Genomic DNA, 13751 nt, shown 5'->3' on the forward strand with positions numbered 1-13751 from the left:
ATACATTAGGTCCAATCCACAACTGTGATATACATGTCCGGTTGGTTCAAGCGTTCACGTCACGCCGGGGACCCAGGTTCGATTCCCCACATGGGTTCAACCTTTGAAGTCAATTCATGGTGTAGTCCGCCGTGATATTGCTGGAATATTGTTGAAAGCAGCGTAGACTAAACTCGCTGACTCATAGAATGAAGGGAGTAATACACAGGATTATGCTACCAATGGCATATGCGTAGTATTTGTCTAAACATTTCAAAGATTTTTCGTATTTAGATGAGTCATGCTTTTAATTCCAGTTACCTCTTTACATACCTTATTGTCATAATTTGCAGGCTACCTGGCAGGCGCCGAGGACTATTACACACATAGTCATTGTGACTATCGCAATGCCGCATTATGTGGCAATGACTTACGTAACAATACAAAGCCAGTGTTCACCGAGAATGGTCACTATTCAACGCATCTGTTTACGGAGAAGGCAATTGATATCATCCAGAAGCATGACAAGTCGAAGGTAGGTGCACGTTCCCTCGAGAATGTTTCATGTAGTTGTTACTGTAAATATTGAAATCAATGTGACAGTCTGCATGTAGGCACCTTGTCACACATGGCTACAATGTGTGAAGCCAATTTCTGGTGTCCCATGTCATGATGTTCTTGGAATAATATTGCTAAAATCAGCATAAAACCAACCATACTCAGTCACTGATTTTTGTTTCGTCATATATGATTTTGTTGTTTGTTTGCAGCCATTCTTCTTGTACCTGGCGTATCAATCTACACACACTCCCCTCCAGGTCCCCAGCCAATACATGAATCAGTACAGCCACATCAACGACACGAAAAGGCGAACCTTTGCTGGTAATATAATTACTCTTAATTAATAACATCGTCAGCCCATTTCTAATCGCACAGTGTGATTTTGGTTCTTGGCTACGAGAGCAATATTTCAGCTATATCATGGCAAGGGACACCAGAAACGGATTCACTCATTATACCCATGGTGGGGACGAAACAAATAATGAATCCAAGTGATCAACGTGACAAGAGAACACTATAGTCACTATATACCACATTATGTCCCTTAATTCTGCCACCATATGGTTGGAATATTGGTGAGTGCGGCGTTAAACAACACAATAACCTTAATTCACCTTTGCAACTATACATGACTACAGCATATGAAATCCTTGGGTGCCCTATCTGTACACAACTGACAATGTTTTATATCATATTTGCTATCAGTATTATCAATATCAACATTTTCCGACCTTGATTTAAGGGAGACAGGTCTACTTGTCATAATTGTAAAGTATGACCAGAGTTGCCTCTTTTGGCAAACGAACACAGTCGGCAATGAAGACCACTGTGGAAATGAGAGCGTTAGGGATAAAGTGGAATATCTAAACAAGCATATTAACCTTATAGATCTTTTCGGAAGGGGTAAGATATTGTTGCTTACCTGATTTTTTTTTTTCAACTTCCAGGCATGTCCACATGTATGGATGAGGGGATCGGAAATGTCACCGCAGCTCTCAAGTCTTCTGGCCAGCTAGCGAATACTCTAATTGTATTTTCCGCTGGTAAGTGATGTTTTATCTGAGCAAAATCTCAAAGCAATGATAATTATCATACTAAAGTGGATACAACATGGAAGTTCTGAGTCTTTGGAGGAAATTGGCCAATAAATCAATTAAAGATTTCCTGTAAGTTTTCAGTTCGTATACTCGGTACCATGTTATGGATACTTTGGATGTGTGCATGAGTCGGCAGTATTGTTGTGCCACATCGAGTAACGGGAAACTTGTTTACACAAACTGGGTGAGTAACAGGTAGTAGTATACACAATGGGGCTACGGGACCAGGTCCCTCCCAAGGGCTCAATTTAATTGAGCCCTTGGGAAGTCCCTAATCCCGTAGACCAATTGTGTATACTACTACTGAGGTGCATGCAACATTTGATGAAAATCGGTTGAATAGTTTCTGAAATATTGACTTTTAAGTGAGCATGAGGTCGGTCGGGAAAAAGGCTCTGGTCGCCTCGGGGGTGGTTGCTCCTCCGAGCGCTGTGGGCGGATGAGTCGCAGTGCGTGTGCATGTGTCTCTCCCGGCATGGTGTACGGGTGGCTGGCTGGCTGGCTGGCTACATTAAGCAGAAAAATAGGTATGCAAGACTGATAAAAATCATGACGAGAAACTATCATCACACCGTGGGTGATGTGTACAACTTCAGTTCGCTGTCTTTGATGTCGACAAGGTCTACGTTGTACGTTTTCATGGACCATATCGGATCGGTGGCACGTTTTCTCCTGTCTCCCTCGTATTCTCCCGGCTGGTAGAAGTACCTAACGCTGACCCGGTCCGGTAATGTTTTTTCTGCTTTATCGCGACGTGCTGCTGCCGACGATGATTCGACAGATTTCATTTTGATGGCTCCGACGGGTCTCTTGCCCACGAGTCTGGTGACTTTGTTGTTGATGACATCCACCACTCGCGGTAAGCGTACGACCCAATCCGTGTTTCTGTTTCCGGGATCCATTAAATCCTGCGAGTATTGGTGCGAGAACAGGCGCTCGGCTACGGCGAACTTTCCGTTATACATCGTCTCACTTAGACTTTGTGCTTGGCCAGCACCTGCAACACGGCTCCTATGAACTCATGTCCGGGATCAACTTGCAATACAGTAGGCCATGTCAAGCGACTGCGTTTGTACATGCTTTCAAAGGCTTTGGCGACTTTGTTCGAATCTTTCGTTGTCAACGGTTCTGCTTCCTTGTAGCGACTGGCGACGTTGACAATGGTCAGGGCGTACTTGTAGGTTTTGCACCTCACCCTGTCTAGGACGTCGGCTTGGTGGACACGATTTAGCGTTGAAATGTCGAATTTTCTTCTCGGGATGTATCAGTGCCGACAGGTAGACTTGCCAGATGGCTTGTTTTTAAGCCAGGCTTTGGTTTTCTCTTCCGTGCCTTTCCAGTACCCTCACGGGCTGTAATAAATTTTCTCCATGACGTATGTATGCATGTGTGCGTAAACGTTCAATTATTTGATATGCGTTTGTGCCCGTACGCGTAAGTGCTGACTTCGTCGATGGCGATCCATCGTTTTGTGTCCATGGGAGACAGCGAGGTCTTGTTGATTCTCAGTCCGTATATCCTGTGTCCATCGCTTCTCAGCATGTTCATTTGGTGTTTGAACGTTTTATTCTTGAACAGGGCTTCCTTGAATCTGGTGTTTTGATGTGTTTTTTCACCACGTGTTTTTTCAAGCCTTTCGACTTTCGGATTTCAGCGTCGTCGTCTTTCTTAATGGAATACATCTCGGGTCTCAATCCGATCGGCATGCCCGCGCATTCGTCCTTCATCTTGCCGAGCACTTTTTTGTTGACTTGTCTGCGCATAGGATGATCATGAGGGCAGTCGCTGATGTCGTACAGGTGCATGTGTTTCTTCATATCCTCGTACACGTCCTCGGTGTGCATTTCCATCAACAGGGAATCTGTGTCCGTGTACAGCACTTCGCACCTGTCGACGTACTGCTTTTTCAGCTCGTTGTAGTAGAAATCGTACATCAAGTGTTTGGATAAGTCGAGGATGCTTATCCCCACGTAAACGGGCCGGTTGAATTTGATGTGGCTTTTGTTCATGTGCAGCGCTGCCAAGTCGTCGTCGAATATCTTGCTTCGGTTAAACGCCGTGCTGGCTATGAGTTTCCTGAGTTTTTCTTCCTCGCTGTCTCCGACTGATTTCACGTTAACACGTTTTCTCAAATTCTCAGTCGTCTTGCCAAACACCGAGTTGTTCATGAGCTTGTACTAGTTTTTTCGAAGTCGCTCGTGGCTTGTTTTTGCAAATTCGTGTTCAATCGAATGTAAGGTTCCATCCATGGACTTTGATCGAACTGGAGCGCCCTGTGTATTTTCGTGAGTTTCATTCCCAGCGACAAGTACAGCTCCAGATTGCAATAGTGAACGACGTATTTTGACTTGTTCATCAAGTTCAGCACGAGCTTTTCAACGTAAGCCAGCTTATTGTTTCCCAGCAAGTTTCGTTGATATTCAGACATCCAGTCCGGGTTCACCTTCAAACGTTCGGTAGCTAGCGGATAGCTGTTGTGCGATTCATGTAGTTCTGCGGGATAGACCATTTTGATGGTCTAGGGATTGTTTTTGAGCTTCAAGTTGCATGCGTTGTGAGCAGCACCTGTGTACATGCTGGCCATTCAGGGGTTCGTCGCACATGTGGCAATTCTTAGCTTTCTTATGAGTTCGCCAGTCGTCATGGGTCATACGCATGTGGACGATGGTGACAACTGTTTCCTGATGATTTTCTCGTCATTTTGCAAACACGTGAGAAATCGTTCGGCCACGTCGGGACCTCGGCAGAACACGGGAGCGTTCGTTTCCGTTCGGATAGAACGACCATGTAACCGAACCCAAAGGCTTTGTGTTCTTGCGTTTTATGCATGAAACTTTTTCCCCGGGGACGACGGTGTGACAGTGTCGATGGTTTTGATGAGGGCTTCGAAGTCGGCGTAGATGACGTAGGGCACGGGCATTTGATGTTTGTGGTTGAAGAATTTTAGTGTGTTTTTCTTTTCGTCGGGACAACGTTCAAGGCGAACGACCTTCCAGACTGCTGAGAGCCGTGCCGGTGAAAACGGAAAAGTACAACGACGGCAGAACCGAATCGTTTTTGTCGCGGCATTACAAGAAATTAATACGAGGCAACATCACGGATTTGAAAATATCGGTTTTAGACGTTAAACACGATGCAATAAGTATAGGATATCTCAGCGCGATGCTGCACATACGGCAATGACAGAGACTCATGGTCCAGGAACACACGTTAGTAAATGCACCAACATAGCGATCTCCGACCTCGGGGACACACGCGGATTCGACGAACCCGGAGTCGACGGCAAACTGTACGCCTTGCAACTGAAAAACAGCATTTACAAACGTCTCGAGCTGCCGCCCTCTACTGCCGCTGGTGGTGGTAGCAACGACCTAGGCGATTTCATCGATACCGAATTAGCGGTCAACAACACTTGGTACGACTTGATCCGCAACGGCGAGGTCGAATGGACTATAACCCCAGCGTTCCACGGCACGCTGTTCCACCTGGACGATGTCGAGACCACGGCCGTCTCCAGAAACACGCAGTACACTCTCATCTTCAACGACGACAATAAATGGGTATTAGTGCCATCTAAAATCGACTGGAATCTCAACATCACCCTCGACTCTCCCCACAATTCACGGACGACAAAGATCACTACCTGATGAAAGTCGTGAACAACGGAATGCTGCTCGTGGCTTACGTCCCTAGACAAAGACGCAGCGTGATTGTCAGCACATTGAGGCAAAGAGTAGCCCACATGCTGTCTAGCAAACCCGGGACGCAAAACGTGGGATTGCAGATGGTGTCGGAATTCGACAGCGTGGTAAACGTCCTGGAAAATCTGGCAGCGAAATCCACGTTGTACATCTAAGTCTACCTCGGCGAACAGCCGTCGGCGCGTAACGTCGTCGAAATCGTGAAAGGGATCAAACTCCGTTGGGCCAAACAACAACAATACCAAGTTTGCTCCGTTTACGTGCGGATGAACGTTAACGCCTACACCAGTCTGCATGGAGTCACTGTGACCGTGGAAGACACGATATCGCTCACCAAAATTTTCCTACTCGACAACATACATCTCATGGGTTTGAAGTGCAAGTCCGAGGAATTATCTGATAACCAATTGAAAACCATTTCGTAATTTTGTATAAAACAACCGATGAACAACCATCATTCCAACATAACGCTAGCCGATCTTGGGGACACGCGGGGATTCGATCTGCCTGGCGAGGAAAACACCTTGTACGTCCTGCACTTCAAACAGCCTGACTGGTTGTTCAACATGACCCTCACCTCACCCCACATGTCTTTTAAAAACAATGGTTACGTCTCCAAAATTACGAACAATGGGATCCTTCTCACATTTTTCACTCCAGAGTTTGATGTACAAGTTTTACGAATACCAGGTCACACGGGCAACATGTCAGCTTCAAACGACGTGGCTTCATATTTACTGTTTGACATACCCGATTACCAACGGGATTTTTTCGATTCAAATTTGACTATCAAATCACTCACCACGCTCGTAGAAGATGTCTATCTCGCTGACGCTCGTGGGTCAGAAAACACTTTTGACTGGGTTGATAATACGCTGGTTCACCAGAAACAATCACCAACGGTGTTGTATCGTCATAAGACCGGGATCAACACCCTTAATAAGCCTCGATGGAGTGCGTGTTATAGAAAAAAAATCGATTCATGTCTCGAATATTTACGTGTACGATAATCTAAACCTTATCAGCCTCAAATATTTACACCGCGCTCACCGAATCTAAAATCTCCCAAGAAGAGTTTCGTTTGGTGCTATCAGAAATCGCAAAATATCACAGAATGAAACAAGAGATTCGAACCAAGTCTGGTAAAAACGCCGTCATCAGCGAAGCCGAGAATATTTTTTCATAGAACAAGGGAAGCAACCGTCCGGACAAGCCAAACAAATCATAGAATGAGATTCACAATAAACTGTTTCGCGGACTTCAACATAACGTGGACAGCCATCTCAGCAAGCTGTAGGTAAATAGCCAAGCCGAGACATACACACTGCAACTCGCCCACAGCGCTCGCTCAATGCTACCGAGACGGCAGCGAGTCGACCCAGGGGAACTGCCGATAGATGCGGTATGATTTAGTGGAAATCAACATAACGTTGCCCGCCAGCCAGTCGGCTGTACAATCCGAGCCAAGCCACACACTGCGACTCGCCCACAGCGCTCGCTCGGTGATACAGAGACGACGACCCAGGGTGGAATCTGCCGGGAGATGTGTTTCATTCACTTTCAGACATCTGTAGCCTCGCTAGTCACCATCATCATAGCCGAGCCGAGAAACACACACACTTATACTCGTCCACGGCGCTCGCTCAAAGCAACCCCCAAGACGGTAGCGAGGTGATGACTTTCGAGACCTGCGTTTCATTCGGCAAGAAACACCTCTCACCTCGATAATATATAACAAGTACGACAATACGTTGGATTGTTAGCCTTTCGCCAGACCGACCCCATGCTCACTAAAAAGTGATCATTTCCTAAAGTATCAAAATTGAGCCCATGGGAGGGACCTGGTCCCGTAGCCCCATTGTGTATACTACTCAGGTGCCTGTGGTAAGGGCATGACATGGTTACTCTTTTCAGAGGCAACTGGCGTCATGACCGTGATATACCAGACATTCAGCTGGGAACCAAACAAAGTGTCTTTGGCGGGCAAATCGGGAACAACTAATTGAAACCCGTTGAAATTTAATTTTTTAAATGTTCCTATTCAGGGCTGAATATCACGCTTTGGTAGGTTTAGATAAATCACTGTCCAGTCATTTGATATCCTATGTTATTCTGACACCAGTGGAATCTGATTCTGAAGATAATTGAGGCTGATGATTCTCAGTTATATAGTTTGTGTACCCCAGTCATTATACCACAGCCCGGTTCAAGTAAACCAGGTGTCAGGTTGGTGAGATTGGCTAAAAGAAGGTCCATTGGTTCACATGCAATACTCTGGCTTGAAGACAAAATGCGTTTTTGCTCAAGAGTAGAGAAGAGTTACTCTCATAAGCTACAAGACAAAATGAAACATACAACTTTATGAATGAAAACTTCTTATTGCATAGAGCAACGTTTCGATGTAGATCCTTACATCGTTATCACCAACCTTATCGCCGCCACAAACCTTTGATCAATAAAGACCAAGGATACCACATACCATTGGCCTATGAAGAATTAATCAAAATATAGACTCTATAAGCACCCTATCAGCTTGTTATTACAACCTAATCCCCACTGTTTATTGGCTTCCATACCAGTCTCATTTGTTGTTTTTAGTCTCCCACTGGCCTCTCATAATTTTGTGCCAGTTGTTATTCAATTCAAGTACATGTTGTTGTTAATGTTCATCTGCTGTTTGTCAAAACATACTATGTATATATACCTCCCATCATCTGGTTGCATTCACTTTTAGCTTGATAACGATGTAAGGATCTACATCGAAACATCGCTCTATGCAATAAAAAAAAAATTGCCATCTATGAAGTCGTATGTTTCATTTCGAGTCACCAACTTCTAGAATGCCGATCAAACAATTACAAGACAAAATACTTGTGTTTCAGACAATGGAGGCGAGATCCACGAAGGGGCAAACAACTGGCCGTTGAGGGGAAACAAGAACACATTATGGGAAGGAGGTTCACGGGCTGTGGGGTTTGTGTACGGCGACATGCTGCAGAACAAAGGAACGACCAATCACCAGATGATCCATGTATCTGATTGGTTCCCAACACTGGTGGGTCTGGCTGGCGGGAACACCAATGGAACAAAGCCTCTAGATGGATTTGACCAATGGAAGACCATCAGGTAAACTCATGCATATATCACCGCCAGGGCTTGGAACGCAAAGGCTAAGGTAAATGTATTGTATTGTTAGTACCGGAGTCAGTGCCACGATCTTAGCACAATGTAAAAGATCATTTTATATGGCACTAACATCCCTGCATTGACAACTGCTACCTTTTCGCTAGTTTAAAGGCCCCTCTATGTAGTTTTAAGACCCCATTTGTGATATAATGTAATATATAAAGAATGCATTTGTGCTTGTTTCCTTGTTACAATCACCTGTGGTTTACATAGAGTTTCAAATCTATGATACCAAAGATATTAGTTCATTAAATGATGCAAAAATAGCATAGAATGCTGGGTTGTATGTCATTGTCCCCAAACTGAGTGCCTTGTTGCTCACCATGTTACTGTCAGTCTGCTCAGATTTAATATTTACAGGCGACCGTCACATAACTGCAGTATTACTGATTCTAATGTTATAAAGGAAACCAAACAAAATATTCTAGTGCACATGTAATGAATGATATGGATAGTATTTTCTTTATTTTTTTATTGGAAATCAACTTGAAATGTTCCACCAATGTTGCCACCTACATCACTCATGCATTTCATTTTCAATTATTTAGTATGATAGTTTTCCTAATGGAGAAATATTAGCACATTCTTTTCTTTTTTCTCTACCTTGATACCTCTAGATTATACATATAAACCTCCTGATGATGTCCTATTTCTACTAAAACTCGGAAATTACCGTCACCAGAAGATCGAGACGAGACATTTGAACCTTCTAACAAAACACAAATGTAGTATTACCAACACTAAAAAATGCAGAGGGTGTAACACAAGAACTGACGGACCATAAACAATTAATCAAATCAATTTCAAACGCTTGTTCAAATCACTTAAACTTCTGTGTTGAATTTCGAGACATGTTATTGTAGATGTCCAACCCTTGGAGTATGCACTTGAAACCTTTTGCTGAGAATACACATGTTTTGAATAGAGCGGTCTCCACTCTGCAGTAACATAACTGCAGTGCTTATTTGCTAACACGAACGAGGAGAAGTATATCAATTTGCCATTCTTTCAGTCAAAATAGCACCAGTCCAAGGACGGAGATCCTACACAATATTGACCCCCTGACGATGCCCAAGGGACAAAAGCTGTATAACAACACCTTTGACACGCGGATCAGAGCAGCAATAAGAGTTGGGAAGTGGAAGCTCATAACTGGAAATCCAGGTTTGTAGACATTCTTTGCTGATTACTGTAGTTCCTAACGCGTCCATCCATTGATTCAGTTTCTGAGCTCCTACAGGTCGTGACAGGAGGTGAAGGTCATATTAAACAACCCGTGAAGATCCGGGTTAGACTTGTCGTAAAAGGTGACAAACGGGATCGGGTGTGTTTTTTTATAAAATCAATTTCGTATAAATATGATTTTATCTATGATGACATCCACAACCAGTTTCCTTCCATCCCCAGGAGAGGGCAGCTGGACCCCACCTCCACAATCCGGTGAGAAGCCGATACAGGAACCTGTTGATGCCTTGAAGAACCTTTGGCTGTTCGACATACCAAATGATCCAAATGAGCGCCATGACGTGTCAGCGGCTAACCCAGGCGTTGTTATGGATCTGCTGAACCGATTAGCAAACTACCAGAAAACAGCAGTACCCACTGTCTACCCTACCTCTGACCTCATGGCTGACCCCAAACTACACGGAGGATTCTGGGGCCCTTGGGAGTAACCGGAATGTACACCCAGCCTATCGTTTGTCGAAATCAGGTGGACTGTTATGATAAAAAATATTTTCTATTGTCCAGAGAACCATCTGTTGTTCGATAATCCTAGACACATAAATTGAATCCATAACGTATTCATTCACGTGAAAGGTTTTCAGCAGCTGTTTAAATGTAGGCATACTAGTTATTACTCGTATTGATTTAGATGATACTGTACCCATCCTTTACTTGAATAACTCTCCTGAATTAATTATGTCCCAAACTTTTGGATAATATTACTCAAACAGTATTCATTATAATGAAACACACATCAGTAACAATGAGTCTGTATTAGATTTATGGATTGAAAATAGTCTTTATTACTGATAGCATATAACCAAATAATCTCACTTTTATATCATGCATGACCTATATCTACTTTTAATAAACTGTAATTAAAAAACTCTCATTAAGTGTCGGTCAACAGAAATGTCTAAACATGTAGATCTTGTTGTTGTACAATGCAACCTTAAGTCTAAGTCTGTGTTAAAGTATGGGAGTGCTTGTATACAATCCACAATGCTAAAATCGCTTTCTACAATGTCACCCTGGTTTCGCAAGTCATTTTAAAGAATACCGGTTTGAATTGCAGTGTAGGTTTACGCAGTGCTGTGGTATAGACTTACATAGACTTATACACAGAGTCATTTTATCCACAATGCAAATAAGATTTAGTCTTGGTCTTCTTAATGAAACATTTTCAATGTACTACAGTCCGTTTGACTTCATTATAGACTGACATTTGTCTCATAATTTTGGACACCCGAATAGAAAGTTGTTTAACAAACGATCTTTATTTTGTTGTCACTTTTCGCTATTTCGTACGAGGGAGGACCACTTACTCGTAGAACAACCAGGTGTGCGAGTTGTACGTGTGAAATTGAAATTTCACTGCACACGCTTGTTGATTACCTGGCTGTTCTACCAAATCATCAAATCTACAAATCATCAGAGTTGGTCTGTCGATTTCATGTGACTGTGCAAAATTTGGTTTTGTTGCAATTTTTAGGTTTTGTGTTAGTGAGCAATTCATCGGTCTAAAATGAAATTAAACGGACTATACCAATAAATATGACATGTTCAATGTACTACCAATAAATATGGAGCAAACCTAATTACGTGTTCATTTTAAGCATTAAATTTTATGATGGCAAATGTGGCTTATGCATTTATCAGTTGTATTTCCAAAAGGATGTAGGAGTCTTTGGAGTTTAGAAGTGATGAAGGAGTAAACGCTATATGCTTCCGTTGACATTTATAATATCTCGACTATAACAGGATTTACTTGTAAAGCCCTCACGTCTAAGCCTCTTCAGTCGGCTGTCTAATGGTGCGTCCCTTAGACATGCCGGAATGATCATGGTTATGACTTCTGGGTTGTCAGCACCATATCCCTGCTCATGGGTTTCACCGAGGTAGTGTAGTCATCTGCATCACTTGATGAAGCTGAGATGCCACGATATAAATGGTTCTCTGTTCAAAGCAGTGTTAATCCCATCAGACTCTGTCACTCACTTATACATAATCATTCTTTTAAATATATTAAGTTCTTAACAAGAAATACAAACTTCCAAGCACCTGTCAAATGTGAGACCAAGAACAGGTCACCTCAGCATGACGAAAAGTCAAGTACAAATTTAGAAAGTCGACTGTAAATATACAGTGGCTGCACCAGCTTTGGGGATGTGAACATAAATCCTGCCTGCCAGTACAACCAGTAGTGAGTTTCAAATGCATGGCCATATTCACTGAATCTATGTGGGTGGCTTTAACTAGAACCGGATTTCTTTTCGGAATTTCCAATGACATCGTGACCAAACACTCCTAATCTACATTGTTATGCAATACTACCTAACTTAGTCACTGGATCCGTCCCACCTGAAAAGATTTAATCAGATAAACGTGTCTTATGATAAGAATAGCTGAAGTGGAATGTGGTTGCCATCACGATGACTGCGTGCGTACGTGCGTGAGTTAACGTGTCGGTTTGATTGTTGCTTAACGCTGTACTCTGCAGTATTCCAGCTAAATGGCACAGGTGTGTTTATAAGTCTTAACACATCGATCTACGCAATTGTGTTACAACAGTCAATTCAGCGAGCTGGATCCTCCCTTTAGTCGCTTCTTACGACAAGCATGGGCTTCTGAAGGCCAATTCTAACACTCTGTGATGGTGGTATATATGTCATTTTAATTTATTGTTAGTTCTGGCTACAATTGCTAACGGCTGAAGGAATGGTATAAATCCAGCTAGGGTCCAAGCAGGAAGGAAATGTACTATAAAAGCCCATGGTCCCTAGTATGGTGATCTTCCTTCAGTTGTTCAGATCTATATCCTGCTTTTATACTGTACTGTCATCTGTAGGTAAATGTTTTAGGTTTAATTACTGGTTTTAAGTTTATATCGGTGATAAACTGGTTGTTTTATTACCGTCCTTCGTTGGCAGATTTTTAAAATCTACCTTTAATTATAATTTTATTATAACTTAGTATAGTCATGATATGGCTGAAATACTGCGGATGTAACTTAAAATTTGAAGTCACTCACTCACCCCAATTCTCATCCGGATCTTTACGAGTAGTGTTTTCTTGTATTGTTAGTTTTAGAACACTTAGACATCTACCAGCTGCACATGGATGCACCATACAATCTCTGAAACAACTACTATTTCCTTTTCAATAAATCAGGCTGGGTAACAACAAGCACCATTTCTTGGTATGAGGTTATCACACACCTTTGCTCTTTGAGTGAGTGAGTGAGTTTAGTTTTACGCCGCACTCAGCAAAATTCCAGCTATATGGCGTCGGTCTGTAAATAATCGAGTCTGGACCAGACAATCCAGTGATCAACAGCATGAGCATCGATCTGCGCAATCGGGAACCGATGACATGTGTCAATCAAGTCAGCGAGTCTGACCACCCGATCCCGTTAGTCGCCTCTTACGACAAGTATGGGTTACTGAAGGTTCATTCTAACCCGGACCTTCACGCGTTTTGCTCTTTGAGCATATAAAGAACATATGACAGAGTTGGACTGCAAACTTTATTACTATCTAGAATATCAAGACACAAACACAATGGCATTGTATGTTTGTTTTTAACAGTCTGCTACCAGAACAGAGTTTTGGGAGTTTGTGTTTAAGCTGTTTAATGCAGCATTCAGCAATCTTCCGTAAAAATATAATCGAGTCTGGATCTGATAATCTAGTTTTTGACATAGAGCATCGATCTACGTAATTGGGATAAAATGACATATGTCAACAAAGTCAGTGAACCTGACCAATTCGATCCCATTAGTCCCCTTACGACAAGCATTGGTTACTGAAGGTTCATTCTAACCCGGACCTTCACGCGTTTTTGCTCTTTGAGCATATAAAGAACATATGACAGAGTTGGACTGCAAACTTTATTACTATCTAGAATATCAAGACACAAACACAATGGCATTGTATGTTTGTTGTTTAACAGTCTGCTACCAGAACAGAGTTTTGGGGAGTTTGTGTTTAAGTTGTTTAATGCA

At 42.7% G+C, this 13751-nt stretch overlaps 1 protein-coding gene across 1 annotated transcript; it reads left to right on the forward strand.

Annotated features, from left to right (window-relative positions):
- Positions 1-325: 325 nt before the first annotated feature.
- Positions 326-10999, forward strand: LOC124265677 (arylsulfatase B-like; the record flags this gene model as incomplete). Its single annotated transcript, XM_046700478.1, has 6 exons — positions 326-514; positions 750-861; positions 1488-1583; positions 8221-8464; positions 9537-9688; positions 9932-10999. Coding segments are annotated over 6 exons (1059 nt in total), but the record flags the coding sequence as incomplete, so codon positions are not given.
- Positions 11000-13751: the final 2752 nt, after the last annotated feature.

This window comes from Haliotis rubra, unplaced genomic scaffold, assembly GCF_003918875.1.
Source record: "Haliotis rubra isolate DU_JTF1 unplaced genomic scaffold, ASM391887v1 Scf99, whole genome shotgun sequence".
Taxonomy (NCBI): Eukaryota; Metazoa; Mollusca; class Gastropoda; order Lepetellida; family Haliotidae; genus Haliotis; species Haliotis rubra.